This window comes from Uloborus diversus, chromosome 10, assembly GCF_026930045.1.
Source record: "Uloborus diversus isolate 005 chromosome 10, Udiv.v.3.1, whole genome shotgun sequence".
Taxonomy (NCBI): domain Eukaryota; kingdom Metazoa; phylum Arthropoda; class Arachnida; order Araneae; family Uloboridae; genus Uloborus; species Uloborus diversus.
In genome coordinates this window covers 97,701,986-97,719,771 of record NC_072740.1, presented here as the reverse complement: position 1 = coordinate 97,719,771, position 17,786 = coordinate 97,701,986, and the positions used below count along the sequence as shown (strand labels likewise).

Here is a 17,786-nt window from a genome sequence, read left to right as displayed (position 1 = left end):
TTTAATAACATGATAATAAATAATGATTAAGAATTAAGAAAACATTGAAAAGCAACACAATTTAAATTTAACAAGAGAGTTTTTTTCTTTCTCTCATTAAAATTATTATAATATGATAAAATTGTTAAGTAACAGTTTCAATTAATTTTGAATTATTCTATATTGTAACTTTCATTCAATATATGACAAAAAAAGTTTGATTTCTAATTATCAAACATTTGAATTTGTTTACTATTAGTTGCTGAATATTGAAGTATTCGATAGAACCCAATATACGTTTTATCCACCAAAAACGCAGCATGAATATTCGGTGCATCTCTATAAATGAATATGTTGATTCTTTTCATTTAAGGAACAATTTATAAAACAAAATAGCACACTTAAATTGCTCATTACATACAATTGTGTGTGAAATACTTGAAGTGAAAATAGAGCTTTTTTTACGACGAGATGTTTATTCGGAGATTGATAATTGAAATCAAATTAAAATACATTAAATAACAATTAATAAAACATGTGTATTTGCTGTAAATTTTAAAATATTAGTCTCTGTCACATGGTAATTTCATCTTCGATAATGCATATAAACAACTAAAACAAGAAAAAATGTCTGAAGTTTTTTGAATCTAGAATCAAAAGTCATATAGGATGAATTAACTAGTCGATGTTGATAAAGAAAATGTTATAGTCCAACCAAAGCGTTATTTGCATTTCCTTTGGGAATGTAAAAGATTATGATTCATATACAATCGTTTTATTTCTATTAGTTGATCAATTTTAAAATATTTTACGAAACATTATAAAATATTTGATATTGCAATAAAGTTTTAATTGAATTGAATTATGTAATAGTTCTATTGCATCATAGCCATAATTTTACTCATTAACATTGATCTGGATTTTCATTTTGTCCAATATCTTTTGCTGTTCTAGACCTTTTACAAAAAACTCGACAAAATACCACCCGCAATTACAGAAGCCTTAATTTTTAGGATGACATGACTTCTTCTGTACTAAGCATTCCTTCAGAAGCAGTGTCGGTTGAATCGGGATCAAAATGAATTATCAAGTTATCAACAGCAGTATCGCACATTCCATCAAGTTCCCACATTAGTTCTTCTTCTTTAATAATGTGGCCAACGCAGTTCTTTCACGTTTCATCTGAGACATTATCAATAGCTTTTTTTGTCAGCTCTTCCACTTCTTTTTCTTTAAATGTTCTGTTTTCTGCTGCCACCTTCCCTTTGACAACACTCCATATGTTTTCAATGGGATTCAGCTCACAGTGATAAGGGAGAAGTCGCAAAACAGTATGACCATGAAGAGCCGCTATCCTATCAACCCGGTACTCCTCATACTTGCTGCGGACATTTTGTACAAGATTCAAAAGTTCAGCTTTCAGCATATCCGAGTTCCAAGCGATATTTTTTGTTGTCAGCCATCGTCGAATGTCATCTTTTTTGGTGGAAGTGTTGGGAATGTTTTCCACAAAAACACTGTGGTATGAAGCATTGTCGATAACTATAATACTGTTGGGGTCAAGGTTTGGCAGCAATTTATTTTTAAACCATTGTTCATAGTAATCTCCATTCATTTCTTTAGATAATCTCCTTTGCTTTTTTTTTGCCTTGAATACATCAGCAGCTCCTTTCACAAAGCCTTTCTCACTTCCAGCATGAGTAATTATTAACCTGGATCCTTTTCCTGTAGGAGCTTTTAATCCCGTTGAGAGGCCAGACATAAATGCTTCTTTCGGCCTCTTGATGAAAGTGTCCTGCCACACTGTTTGCTTTGTGTGGCCAAAATTCACCCAGGTTTCATCTGTATAGTACACAGTCCTTCCTTCATTTTGGTAGTGGCGAATTTGCCTCAAATATTTTCGTCTCCAGACTTGGATGTCTTCCCTCTCTATCAGCATAGAATTCCTTGATCTCTTCTTGTACACAAACCCTAAATCTTGCATCAATCTTCTTGTTGTGGCGATTGTCAAATTTGGTAGGTCAGCGTCCTCGTTAATAGTCTTCATGACTTTCGCCACCGTTAGTATTTCATTTCTTTTAAAAAACAAATGCACTTTCCTTCGAATGGCAGACAGGACGAAGTCGTCGAAATTTTGCATTCGCGTTGCTTTGCCTTTTCTTGCGGGCCTTTTTCTCCCAGGTGTGGAAAAAGAGCCTTGGATCTTAAATTCATTTTGCATTCGTAAAATGCTGCGGGTTGAAACACCTGTCAAGTCTGAAGTTTTATCCAAAATTTCAGTGACAGAATCGTTGGGATTCCTTACTTGCAATTTATGAAACACATTCATAACTATAGTCTTTGCAGAGCTCTTCAAAGCGCTGCCTTGCTTGTGTGGCTGAAACACATAGCTCAATTTTGGCGTCGTAGATTCCATTATCAATGATACGAAAATAGAAAAACGAGCAAGTAAGATAGAAAATAAAACGAGCGAAAATAGTGAACTACGGCGGACGACGAGCGAACGAGAGTGGAGCACTTGAGCAAAATCGCGCCAAACGCAGAATATCCGGAGATCGCCAACTGTTTGTGAGCTCTGATTGGCTGGTTCGTTCAGTTGCAAATGAATGTATGGATCCGCTCTGCACCGCTCTTAAAATTGAAAATTTTTAACGATTCACAGAAATTATGACAAAAAAATGTCCCTTTTGCGTCGGTTTAACTAACTAATCCGATTTCTAAAGCAAAGTGCATAATTTCCTCCGATTATCTGGCAAAGCGCAAGGAACTATTTCCTTCACTTGGCCGCAGCTCATTTCTCCATAGCCAAGAAAACTTGCAATCGAGTATAGTCTTAACGTATTTATAAATACTAGAAACGAGATTGGATCCAATTCTGTCTTCGAACCAAAATGGCGGATAAGTCAGCCTGTTCTTTTAGCTTATACTATTGATCAGATCTCATTCTAGACTTATTAAGAAAACTCCAAATGCATTAATACCACCATGTAGGATCGCAAGTAGGATCCAAGCAGCTTAGTTGCCTGCCTTGTAAAGCTGCAACTACACGGATTCTTATTTGCTCTTATAAGGGCTCAGTCAAGCTGGACGGTCCGTTCATGAACGGATAACGATACACTTAATAAATGCACTTAGTTAATCTTTAAATTGGTAACTAAATATATCTTTTACACAGCTCAGGAGTCGGCTGTCGTGCAACTTGAAGCAACTCGGGAAACCTTTTTGCAAAGAAATAGCTATAAACCCTTGAAATCCCGCAACGTTCAACAGAAATAATTAGTAACGTTTCGGATTTTTTTTACAGTGCAAGTTTAAGATAATTTTCAAATAGCACTCCCTTTTTTTTTGAAGTGCAAGCATATTTAAAAAAAAAAATGGACTAGCGCAATAACTTCCAGCTAAAATGACTCACGAACAAGTAAATGACTAAGGATATCCGTTGGTTTTTGAGCTGTTTTACAGCTGGAAAGTCAATATCCACATCCGTTTTTCATGTCGTGATAATACGAAGAAAGACAATAAGCTGGCAGTCATAAAGCGGAAGATGCATTTATTTTTGGATGGAATAAAGGAAACGCCTTATTCATATGTGTTTTCGGAAGAGGAAAATAATAATCTCAATAAGAATAGGCCTAAGTTCAAAGGCTTCTTTGCTGATATATATGTATATACTAGCTGACCCAGCCACGCGTTGCTGTGGCTGAAAATGGAAATAATTTTTTACTTATATTTTTAAAAGATCAAATTAATATTTTTAACAAAGCTGGAAAAAGTTCAGTCGACTTTGAATCATAGGGAATTGAGAATGGTCGTGTTTGGCCGAAGTAGGAATTTAATAAATTTAGTAAGTAATAACTGTATTTTCTATAGATAAAAGCATTACTTACTCTACTTATATTTGGTAAATTTAGTAAGTACTTACTTCGGCCAAACTTGCAAAATGACTTGAATATCCGAATGCTGTAGTACCGTAATGTTGAAATTAAGCAATAACCAACATAAAATTTTGTATGTGCATTTTATTCATCTAAGCTTTAACTATAGTTTTTAATCAATGACTTCTAACGAAATATACTAAATAAATTGTTAAGAAATAAAAATAAAATTTTATAAATAAGGTAGATAACATTGATTTCGAACCACTGTTTCGATTATTTTAACTTATTAAAATTTGTTCACAATATTTTTGGTAAATCTGTATTTTGCTAACACGAATTATTTGACGGTTTTTCCACTCGTGAGCAGGTGACATGTAGTTGCCCATGGGAGAAAAACCTATTTTCCGTATCTGAACCAAATCTTTTGCCTTCAGATTTATTTTTGGTTATCGCGAAAGATAAAAGAAGCGGAAAATGAAGCCTTCTGAACTATATTGGAGAGTCTTGCGATATTAATGGAATGCATGGCAGCAGGGTGATTTCTCATTCAAACTTCCCCGTCAAATTTGTTGCTTCAAGGACATTTCCGGTGATCCTTTTGATAACTATACGTGCATATTTGCGAAATTTAAATGGGTTTAAATTTTGGAGAAGATTAATTGAGGAACCAATTTTTAACTGGAGATTGTGTGGTGTCATTCCTGGTACAGTCATAGAAAAAAAAACGAAATACTTTTAATTATTCGGCCATTATACAAGCTAGAAAGAAAAAAGTGTCATCCGACTTGGTTTAAAGTCTTCTTTGAAATTACCTAGGTAAAAGTTTGAAAAGGGACCATATACAAAGCAAAATTAGCACCAACTCTTGATTTTCAAATGGGAACCCTATTTTTTGCTACATAATTATGTTTAGACAGCAAAATTCAGCCAAAGTACGAAATTTCATTGCATTCCGTGCAGTAGAACAGGAGTTATTAACGAAAAACGTTTTAGGGACCGTCACCACATTGAAAACTTTTCTTTCAAGGTCACGGCTTATCAAGTAACGGAATGTAAACAAAAAAAAAAAAATCGAGATTATCTAGCTCAATTCATGATTTTTTAAAGTTCTCTTTTTTTCCGTAATTCGATACTTTTTGGCCGATAATGTTGCGCCACAAAGCGATTTACGGTCGCAAACTTTTTTTTTTTTTTTTTGAAAAAAGGTAAAAATATTTACTGATGTTTGCCTGTCTGGATTAACCTAAGAAAGACGGATGGAGTTTGACTGGTTCATCATATAGATCGTTGTTTAATAAATCGGGTAATGACAAATTAAAAGTAATGGAACTTTTTGACTTTTTCTAATATGAACCTATTGGATTGCTCATATAATCATTCAAGCCTCATAGAAATGTAAATATCCAGCCTTATACCTAGAGTCATGATTGAATATGTTTGATAAATGTATTACACTTATAATACAGGTTTATTTTCGAATGACTAGAAGGTCTTTGATGTAAAATGAAATTGCAAGTTCTTAATTTCGCAGAACATTGAAAGAAGTTTGCGCCATCGCATACAAAAATATAAAAAAATGTACCACACAACATGGGAAGACGCAGCATTAAATAGATTGGAGACTCTAGCAAAGCAAGGTCCATTTATTCCCTGAAAATTTGCTCTAAATACATAAAATGAACGAAGTAACCATCTAAAAAATAAAATCGAAACAGGAGAATATAAATACCTGTTAATGAGCAAACAGTTCATACTCGAACTATATTTGGGAAAAATTTTATTATTTGAATTAACACAGTGGACAAACACAGTAATTGTTCTAGCGGCTTTTTTGTAATCAAAAAACGAGAATTTGTTTCAAATCCAAATTTTATGCGGAAGATCATAATGCGTGGTATTATTAAAAAAGCATAACACAATTGGCGCTTTTAGTTAAACATGTAATGGCTCTTAAGAGCAATTTAGGAAAATAATTTCCCAATGCTGTTTCTAGCACTGAGATTCGAGATGGTCCAACCCGTAATTTAAAAAGACAAAACTTATTTTAGCTTAAACCACGATGAACCGAAATCAGACTTCATGTCATTTCTCTGATACCGTAACTTAGCACTTGCAAACACAGCTTAACATTATATAATTTTGTTTCGCGCGCCATATGCTTGCAAACGAACGTTTTCTATAGTATCAGGCACTCCACTACGGTTCCCATAACAAAACTACACGCAGCATACCCTGCAGGAAATTTACTCGTACCATAGGCAACACTTTCGTCCTTTCTGTAGATTTCGCAGACTGGAATCGGTACTGAATCGAGCTGGATGCAAAAGTCACCTCATTGAAGCTGAGAGCGCAAACAAACTGGTAGGTACTGTAAATTTATCTGCTGTATGTTTACGGCCTCTCACTGGTGAGATAAATTTTCTTCATCCATCAGTTTTTAAGCACTCTCAGCTTCAATGACATGACATCTGCTAGGTTAGACCTAGTTTAGGGCTGTTTTGCTCATTATTCGGACCAAGAGCCGCCTTCGAATGGGATAACCAAACAGCAATTTTGTCGCAGTGAAGACGCGGGCCATATTCAGCCCGCGAAGCTGATCTAAATGACCCGTTGCTTGCTTGAAGTATAAGATCAGAAAGCAGAATTAGAGTTCCAGGGTCATAAAGTTGAATCTGAATATTCAGATATTGGATTCCGAAAAATATGCATTTAATAAGATAGGCATTCAGTAGTTGATAACAATAATTTATTATTACTCTCTTTTTCGGTATTTTTCCATGTTATTCGAAAAAGAAGAAAATAATTTGAAATTTTATCTTTGTCTTGCGAGAATAATTTTAATGTGAAATGCACGGACAATGACAGAGAAAGTAGGTAGAAAAATAGTATTTAAATTATAATTAAAAATAGACAAAAACTCAACTTAATCTAACTCCCAAATTAATGTTTTGTTAAATCTTTGACAAAGTCAAAGAAAAAAAAAGTTCACAATTAGCTACAACTACTACTTTTTGCAGAACACGGGCTCAAAGCACGCAGCCCACTACTACAACTGACACTTCCTCTCCTAGATCTTAACACATTGAAAATTATTCAAACATTTTACAAAAAAAAAAAAAAAAAATAATAATAATAATAATAATAATAATAATTCCTTAAAACCAGCAAACTTAGAGCAAATATTACCTATTGACCCATCTGGATACTGTTAAAGAGGGAATTTCACGCTATCGGCTATTTTTCGAGTGCTTTTTCCCGATTCGGAGAAGGCAATAGTTTTCCTTTTAGCAAATTATCACCGGGAAGAGTCATTAATTCTACACTGCCTATTGCAACATGATTAGCAAGACAATGAGGTTTTATTGTATGTTTCTATGAAAAAGTTGTGCATGTTAATTTTTTTTTCTGAGTTATTGTTTTACAAAAGGCAAAGTCTAAACGCAGAAAGGAAGAAAAAAAGTAGTATTTTAAGAGTAGCTTTTGATTTTAAAAGTTTTATAAAATGTTCTTTTATTAGATAATGAAAGAGTGTTTCGCAGTGTTTATACATTGACGTTTAAACGATATCCACAAAAAACTGACGGTTGCAATATTGTGTTGTTCTTCTGCAGAGACAGCTAAAATATTTATGCATTTAAAAAATTCATAGGCGTAACTCTAATGTAGAAAAACCACGTTATATTTGGTTTGCTTATTTTTTTGAATTTTTTTTTTTTTTTTTTTTTTTTTTTTTTTTTTTTTTTTTTTTTTACGAGGAAACTAACTTTCATAATTTCTGTTTTTAAAAAGTACACGGTTCCCTAAAGTGGGAAAAAATGAATTCTTAAGCATAGCGCGAAAACTACTGAATATTTTGAGCTCAAATTTTGGATTGCCACATAAAAGCTCTTCTAGATTGTTTTTCTGTAAAAATTTAATATGGTTTCAGATCATAATTTTTTTAAAAAATATTAAAATAATTCATAAAAAAACTAAAATTACATTTCAAGTGTTGTAAATGATGTTTTTATTATTGGGTCGATTCATATTTTGATATAAAAAAACAATCTTTGAAGTGCCTGATCTATTTTTTGTGTTATGAGCAAAAATATCAAAATACGTTTTGACATTACGAGAGGAATTTTTCAAAACTCGATTCTGAAGTAACGGCTGGATCGAATTCAACAAAATTTTCTGTACCAAGTTAAAAAAATGATGCTGATCACAAATATGTGATATAAAAGTGGGGGGGGGGTTCTCATAGAAAACTTTGCTCTTTTTAATATGAAGACGACCCCTTAACAACAATTTTTTAACATAATTATGTAGAACTTTTTATTCCTGAAACAATAACACCTTACACGTGTCTCTAGTGTCAATAGCTTTGAGTACGATCGAGTGTTTCGTTTTTTTTTTCTTTGACTGTATATGCAGAGAATTTAAAATTCAGTTGGAAACTACGGATTCGTTCTCATCCACAATTCTATCGATTGATTTAAATGACTTCAAATTACCGAGCAACAACTGTCGTATCTAAAAGTTAATTACGTCTGCATCAACGTTTTTTGCTACCAAAACACCGCGATTACAGAGGCAATTATGATTTTAAAAAAATTAAATGTATCCGGGAATACACTATCAGTTAGTTCACTTTTTCGTCTCAACGGTAGTGTAGAAATTGTCCGGCTAATTGTTGTACTATTTATTTTGATACAGTTCAATTTCACCGTTTTCAATATCCAGCAATTGCTTAGAAAATACTTGTGCGAATAGATCATTTTGCGTTTATACTCGCATGTTCATGGTCAATCGCACTATCTTGAGATTACGCTATAAAAACGATTGTTTTAAACATGCGTTGATTTCATCGGAATAACTGGTAATGTCTCCTGGAAGTCCCCAATAAGTATTCAGAAAATTTCACTGAAAATGTATCGTTGCCGTTCAAATCTTGCATCCTCTGATGTGCTTTGAGTGCTCATCGCCATAGATGAGATGTTTTAGAACTAAACAATAAATTCACACTATTATTGTACAATTAATTTTTAATTTGCAATAAAAATTATTAAAACTATCCTATCTCTTAAGTTGGACAAATGACACACAGGTATGAAATATGATAAAAATCGGTTGAGTAGTTTCGGAGTTTACCCCGAACAAACATCTTGACACGAGATTTTTATATAGATAGATAGATAGATAGATAGATATGGTAGGGGTATCCCAAGAGTTCGTAAACGTCAAAAAATTGAAATTTTATTTTGCCAAGTTAAGACAAAAAAGAAATTCCACAATGGTAAAATTCCATTTTTAGCTAATGTTTACAAACTTTTGGGTCAACCTAGTGTATGCATTGAATATTTAAAAATGTTGGTGCACTTTTAAAATTTCACATTTAAAATAATTTTGTAGAAATAGGAGACAAATTCTGGTGGACTGTCACATAAAATGTATGCTTCAGCAGACATTTTTCATTAAAAATTAAATCACACATGCTTTTTGAAGATCAGCAACAAATTGAAAAAAAAAAACGAAAAAGTTGTTTGATAAACTAGCTGGAACTAAACTGTGCATTTCAGCAGTTTGTTTTCTTAGCGTGTACAATGGATTTATGGATTTAAAGATTTTTGTTAAAGTAAGATTTATATTCAAGAAGACAGGAGCATTTCGTACAAAAATATCAATTTTTTTCGTATTATTTTTGGCTTATCTAGTGCACAGAGTTTTTTGTTAAACCTTAGAAACCTTTTAGAAAATATCACAGCTTACAAGAGAACCATTATATTGAAACTTGAAATTAAACTGTTGAAAATGTGAGTAAAAATTAACATTTAGTGCAGTAAAATTGTCGTTAAGCATGCGGGAAAGATAGCAATTTATAAACTTCAAAATTTTGTAACCAAATGTCCCAATATCAATACTCTTTCTGAAAATAATTTGGAATCTTTCTGAAGAATTAAGGAAACCATAAACTTAAATTTGTTTAAATAAATATCTTGCCACATTTCTGATTTACCAAGACAGCTCCTACAGCAAACGCAAAACTGTAATTAAATCCTAACACCTAATTAGTTTGTCATTCTTGCAATTAAATGCCTAGCGTCAGACCGGTTTGTCATTCTTGCAAAGCTGCAGTTTCCAGAAACTGCAATTCACCCACATTTGACATTGAAGAGCCGTGAAATTACAGAAAGCAAAACAATAAATAAAAAACACTGAAGACAGTTTTACACTAATAGCTAAAAACGTTTTCACAACATTGAAAATGCATGTATAAATGAAACTTGTAGAAATTCAGGGAATGTTTCGGCTACACAATTGATTTTCAGAGTAAACTGGTAGAAAGCCGTGAAATTCCTACCCGTTACCTGGAAATAATTTGGTATTTTTCGGAAATTTCTTACAGTTTAGAAGAAAACCAAACAGCTTCTGAACTTTACAGCTTATTTCCAACTATTTACGATAGTTGCTGACTCTTTAGGATATATATATATATATATATATATTACGTTAACAACAATCGAACACAAAACAAAAACAACTAACTTTTTCACCTGCGGAAATGAAGATTTATCGCGACAGAAAAAATCTATATTTTTCTATTCTGTTATACGAAAAGAGTGAAGAAAAATTTATGACCGATCAAACTTACGAGAGTTCCATTTATTTCGTAAAAGGAGTCCCTACTATTTTTTTTTTTTTTTTGGTTTTCACGCTGTTCCTATGCATGCAAAGGCAAGGTGTTCTTGCTCAAGCTGATGAATTACTTTCAAGAAATTTCTTCGTGCAATGCAAACTAGATCTTGGAAACAAATAATCAGTGTCTAAAAAAAAATCTAATATCGCAATGACAAAAAATAACGAATATGTTGCTTTAAATGTGTTAATCGCATTAATTTGGGAATGTAGTCTCTCTAAAGTCTTTAATTTACCACAAACTAAAACAAGATATTTTATCACGAAGCGAACAAATTTTTATGCTGGGAGCACTTATGAATTTTCCAACGCAAAACATAAGCATGTAATAACATAGGTATTGGCCTTATCTCTAGCACTATTGGCTGTATTTCAATAAAATATGAAAGTCTTACTTAGACTGTTAAGTTCCATCAATAGTGTGCTACCTTAAAGTATTTTCAATCTGCAATCTTTAACAAAGGCGTTAATTGTCGAAGTGTAACTTGTTCTTTGTTGAATAACACTAAACATACGAATAATAAGTAAAGTACACCTGCTTATTATGTTTAAATTTTACTTGAAACAAATTTTGAACTTTTTTTTAAATTAATAACCTTTTTACTTGTATACAGGAGAGTAGGGAGAGAAGGCAGCTTAGTTTTCCCCTCGCTAACTGAATAGAGAAATTTCATTTTATCTTAAAGGTTCACTGCGATTAGATTTAGAGAAAAAGTTATCTTCTTATAATAGCTTGTAATTTTTATTGAATATCTGTGGTTTTTTTCTACTAGCTAAGATTTATATCAAGAAAGATAGGACACTCTAAGTCGAAGCGATTTGCATAATTTAAGAAGCCATTATTTAACAGCACAAAGTTTCGCTGAATTTCGAAAACTTGCTTCAGAGTTTCGCATAACATATGTTTACCAGATACAAATTTACGGTGGTAATTTCCGTAATCTACATTTTTTACCTTCCGATTATTTCGTAATTTTTTCATTAAAATCCTTAGAATGATTACAGCATTTTTTTTAATTTTTGAACTAAAATGCAATTTTAATCAATTTAATATGAACCAAGTACTATTTTTTCTCGAAGACAGGGAAATTCAAATTCTGGTTTAAATTATTTAAATTTAATCCTTCATAATTTCAACTAGAATAATTGCAAAAGCATGGTTATTCCCTATTCCAAACTGATGAGTCTAAACAAGAACAACCGGTTTGTCGGTATACTGTATGTAGTTATGCCTTAGCTGTGGCTTAAGGGCTGTAACTTACTGCTTTATTTAAGAAATGTTGCACAGAAACATTTGCTAATGTATGTAAGCAGTTAAACGTTAAAGTTAAAAGATGAGGGTCGTAACAGATTAACAGTACAGAGTTAAAAAATATTTGTGAATCCCAACTATAGATGGATAGCGTTTTTTATTGCTTCTTAAGTCTTTATCCCAACAGAGGGATGATACTTTTTGTTAATTCTTCCCTAAATCTTCATTACAACAGAAAGAGACAACCTTATATTGCTTATTTCAAAAGTCGTACTTCAACTGAACTAGTTACGTAGTCCGTAAAACTTAAATTCCAATATGTTTTTTTTCAAACGGAGTTATATTGGATGTTTGAAAATATGTTTGAAAAAGTTCCGTCTTCTTGTTGCACCCTTTTACCTCTTTTGGGAAGAAATGAAAAAAAAAAAAAAAAGGTTGAAATGTTTACTTTATTTTGTGATCAAGAAACTTAAAGCGTAATCGTATGCTGGTATGAATAAACCACAGTTTGGAAAATATAAATAAACTCATACATGAAAGCGTCAAGAGTCCACACTACAGTAATTCTTGTGTAGTGCTTGGTTCATGGAATCAGTGTTACATTATTACTTAAGAATTCCAACAAAATTATAGCTACTTAAAAATTCCTCAAAATAAATAAATAAATAAATAAATAAATGAAATAAAATTAAATAAAAGACTTTCACTTCAGGAGCACCTTTTTATCGAATATTCAACTTTTAGTATTAGTAAAAAGAAGCAGATATAAACTCTTGAAACAATGTTAAGTTCAAGATAACACTGACGCTTACATTACAATAAATCTATTCACTTAAAAAAAAGATCAACTTAAAAATTATAAGAACAATACTGAGATAACATTTTATCTTTCAACTCTCAAATAGTAGCCGAGCAGTTTCACATCAGTTAGACGCCTGATTTGTGCACTGTATTAAATGAAACCATAACCAAATCAATATTATCATTTTTTTTCTAATTAATTTTTATTATTATTTTTTTTAATTATGGGAATTTATATGCACACATAAAATTCTAATACTTTACCTATTGCTCCTCAAGTCACTTAGAAATATATTTCACTGCATTTAAAATTATTGAACGCATTACTTCACTTAGATAAAGCAACTTACTTCGTCGTTCGTTGAACTTTATAGATTTTTCATTACTATTTCAAAAAAGACTTTTCTTCGGAAAAGTAATTATCATTCTAAAAAGTAAGAGTTTGAAAAAAAAGATAAAAGTAAAGTATGTTTAAACAACATTTTTCTGGTCCTAAAATTTAAACTGTTGTTGTATCCTTAAAAAGATAAACTTTTAAGATTTTTTTTCTACGAAAAACAGTATTTTTCTTAGCTTATATAATTCACGAGAGAAGCATGTCTTCTTTAGCAAATTTAATTTAGTGCCAAACTTCGGGGCACTGATTTTCCCACTTAATGGTATTCCAACCCCGTTTTACCTGTAATAGGACCTTCAGAACTTTATTGATCCGATTCAACGCTCGAAAAACCAATGTAGAAATTTTATCACTGAAGTGGGAAAAAGTCTCTTATCCATCCTTATACTTTCCGAATTAGTTCCAAAGAAGGAATCCTAAATTATTGTTCTTTAAGAGAAGACTTTTGAAGACAAGATCCGATTTGTAATTGGTTTTGCAAGGTGTTTTAGGAAATATTGAATTACTTGAGACATTTTTTAGATAAGATATATTTAATGTCGTTTTTTTTTCATGGAAACTAAGATAAATGAAGAAATATATATGTATCTTTTACGAGTCAATGTACCTCAACAGTCTCTTTTTTTTTTTTTTTTTTTTTGGCGCATACAAGCAAAAATATATATCTTCCTTGAGTCGTTGTGCGTCAACAGTCTCTTCTGTGGTGTATGGAAGCATAAACATATATATTCCATGAGTCAATTTACGTCAACAGTCTCTTCTGTGGTGCATGCAAGCAAAAAAAAAAAATATATATATATTTCATGAGTCAATGTGCGTCAACACTCTCTCTGTGGTGCATACAAGCAAAACTGTTTTTTAATGCAATTTAATGCTTTGTGTAAAATAATTCACACCTGCAATATGTTTTGACATTCTTTAAAGGAAGGGAAATATGTATCGGTGTTTCGTATTCTGTATAGATAATTTTCTTCAATATTTCTGCTTTGTAATGCACTACCAGAAAATTTCTTAATATTTTTGACGGAACATTCTAAAGTGAAACCAAACCATACTGTGCCAAAAAAAAAATGTACTGGAAAGAAACTGCGTTAAATGTTTGGAAAAAACAAAAAGAAATCTGCTTACTCATGTAAATTCTAGTAATTATTACTTATTTATCGATTTGATTGAACCTATTTTTTATAACAAAATTTTTAAACGTAGATTATTCCTTTTGTAAAAACATTGCAAAGATTTCTGGTTATTCTGATTGCGAAGTTAAAGAACATTGCATTTGTTTTGAGTTTCTAGCAGTTTATATATATTCATTCAAAAAAAAAAAAAAAAAAAGCAAAATTCCCGACTAAGAACCGCAAAACAAAGTTGATATTAAATGATCACTAAAAAATGCTTTCTAATACTCGACGCAAAGTCAGAAAAAAATAATGAAATAGAGAAATGGTAAGATTAAATGAAAAAGTATTCTCACATAAAGTGAAGTAAAATCGTTTCAGCGGTTAATTTGCTAATATTTGTTAGCATTTAATCTAATTTATTTTAATTCTAAAAATTAGTTCTTCAGTTATTTATTAGTTGGGGTATTTTGAAGTTTGATGCGAGGTAAACATCTTATGCAATAATAATCTTCGAAGGAGATTTAGTGCTTACTTAAGATTTATGTGAGGGGAAATGACAGGAGACGATGGATCGTAAAAGATTGCATACGATCAAAAAGAAAAACCATTGAGGCAGAATTAGGAAGCAAAAAAGGTGTAAGTAAGACTGAACAGGAAAAGAAAGACATTATTTTTGTTGATAAACTTTTCTAATGTAGGTAGTATTAGATTTTTGATTAAAAATCTACCAAAAATATTTGCGAAAAACTTACAAGTTATAGATCAGTTATGTATTTATAAGATGCACTTTTTTCTTATGATGTGCACTCACGTACATGCGCGCGCACACACACATACACAGTGTTGGCAGAAAAAAATATACGAGAACGGGTAGTTCGAAAAACTTGGTATGGGTAGAGAAAAGTGCGCATAAAAAATTTGAAATAGTTGTTACAAATTTTTTGATATGTTGCGGTTGCGTTGACGTTTCTACCAAATGCTGCTTTTCGATGTTTCAAACAAAATTACTAAAACATATACTTTTATATTTTCGATGAACGGTAGTGCAGAAAATTTGCCATTGATGGCACCAAATTCCAGTTAAAAAAAAATAGGTATGTCTTATAAATCCTCTGCCTAATTTTTGGCGTTTTTCAGTTTTTTGAAACATTTTAAATATTTTTTTCAAAATTTAAAATTACATTTTCTTCGAATTTATCTGGAAACATTGTGTACACTGTAAAAAAAATCCGAAACGTTACTGAGTATTTCCGAGTTACGTCTCGGGATTTTAGTGGTTTTTACCCACTTCCTGGAAAAATCAAGTATCCGTGTCAAAAAGTTTCCTGAATTGCTACAAGTCGCACGAATGCAGATTTTTCACTGTTGTCAAACTATTTTTAGCTCCCAGTTTAAAGATTAACTGAACGTATTTATAAAGTGCATCGGCTTCAGTTCCGTTACGGCCCGTCCATGCTAATTAAGCTTCCAAAGGGAGCGAGTAAGTGTGGACTACTTTGCTTTGCAAGAGTTACAGGTGGGTAAAGTTCTCGTCATTTACTTGCAATCCTGGCTTAGCTTTGGCCATGATTCCAATAATGCCCTTGGAACTACCTTGGTAAATCAGGAAGATGCCGAGCTATCATGCTATTCGTTCCTAAGTTTAATCTAAAGTTTCAGAGACACGACTGGCTTCTAACGGGAAGATTTCTGAATTTTTCAGGAAGCTTCCGGGATAATTTTAGGAAGGTTACTGAATTTCAGCAGAAAACGTTCCTGGTTTTTGCAAAATCTGTTTCTGGCAGAAATTAGGCACATCAGCTGCCCATTATTTTCCAGGAACGTTTCTGAATCGCTTTTACAGTGTAGTTTTTAAGATAGGATGCATTTTTAGCTTCTTGGTATGTTATAAATCATTTACGTATTACTTATAAATGTAAATGCTGATAGAAAACTTTTTGGATCTCACTGTTTGCTTTGAGTTCAAAACCAACGAAAACAACCCAGAACTTATTCGCAAATATGGATAGATATTTTAAATTAACAACAAAATTACTATTTCTTGACTAATAGCAGTCGGGTAAAATGGCACTCCCGAAAGAACAGGTGAATGGGAGGGGGGGGGGGGTTAAGCTCATGTGATACGAAAACCTACTTATACCACAATGTCCTTGAAGTCGAAAGAATACATAAGATATCTCACACTGTTTGTAATACAGTCGACTTTTCATAACTCAAAGGCCCATGGAGCCTGAAGAAGAGTGATAAGATTTTTCTGAGTCTTCTCAAGAGTTTGTGATGTTAGTAAAACTTCGAGGTTGAAATTGTGTAGCTTACCTTTTAGGCCTTCTACCAAAAGATATTTTAAACTTATCAGCGCTAGAACCTGACCCGCAAACCAGTGATTACGAGTGTGTTAAAAAAACTCTTAATCAAGTGATTTCAACTTACATCAGAAAAATTTTGGCAGAATTTCTTAACGCAGAAAAAAGAAGAAAATGCATCATGGCGTGATTACGCTTACGAATTGCACAACTTTCTAGAAAATTGGATAAAATGGTTAGACATTGACAGCTTTGTCGCATTAAAAGATCTCATTATGTAGCTGATCAAATTTAGAGAAGAATACCGTTTGAAACTAGAGATCGTTTTATTGAGGAATTGTCATAGCTAAACAAAGTTTCTGATTTCGTAATTTAACTACAGGTTGATGAGTGCGAGATAACAAGATTTTATCTTAAAAAAACTACGAGAAGAAGCTAAAAACAATATCTTGAAATAACAGCAAGAAAACTGCGTCAGTTTAATCGAAAGAGGAGAAAACCTCGTGAGTATAAGACAGATAACCTGGTAGCCATCCAGCGCCCTCAATTTGGTCTTGCATTGAAATTGAAAATGATATTTTTCGAACCGTTTCATGTGACTGCAGCGAAGCCTAGTTATCGCTATGATGTCGTGAAGACTGGACACTTGCGACGAACCAAACAAAACTAGTACAGCAGCTAACTACATGAAACCCTTCAGTAAAATATCCTTAAAGGCACATTTAATTTGTTCTTTCTTATATTTTCAGTTTTCCTTAGATGTTCTGTAGATGTGCTGTTAACGAGGGCCAGTATTGTAGGATGCCCTAGTCCGTGAACTTTTGTTTTGCCATACTGTATTTTTTAAGGAACTGTACATCAAAGCGCCCTCCAATGGCAGAAACACTTTGCGAGGTGAGAAAACGCGAGGGAGGAGAGACGTGCGCTTAAGTCGAAGTAAACAAGTGTTCCAAACGGAAACTGTATGAATAATTATGTAATAGTTCCAGATTGGAACATACTTCAGCAGTGTTAAGTTATGTGTTACGTGTGTTCGTAGTTGTATTTGCATTTAGCCTGAAATTGAATGTGAGTGTCGTCAGAGAGAATGACTTGTCTTATTTGTGTAACTTAAGTTAGTAACGAGCCCTGGAAGATCTATATTTACAGATATTATATTGACAATTTAAAAAGAGAGACGCAATATTAAGGCGTAAAAGTAATTTCAATATTATATATTATTAGTTTTTCAAAAAAAAAAAAAAAAAACACACACACACAAATTCAAGAACCAATTTTGATATTTATGAACTTTTTGATGGCCTTGGGAAGACAAAGATAATATCTTTTTATGCAAGTTTCATAGAAAATTCGATGGGGAATAGATTGAAATAGATTAAAAAG

General features: G+C 32.3%; 1 protein-coding gene across 1 annotated transcript; it reads right to left on the bottom strand.

Annotated features, from left to right (window-relative positions):
• Window positions 1-1,150: 1,150 nt before the first annotated feature.
• Window positions 1,151-2,026, bottom strand: LOC129231102 (uncharacterized). Its single transcript, XM_054865349.1, has one exon. The coding sequence runs from the start codon at window positions 2,024-2,026 to the stop codon at window positions 1,151-1,153; it is 876 nt and encodes a 291-aa protein (XP_054721324.1).
• Between the last annotated feature and the right edge of the window lie 15,760 nt (window positions 2,027-17,786).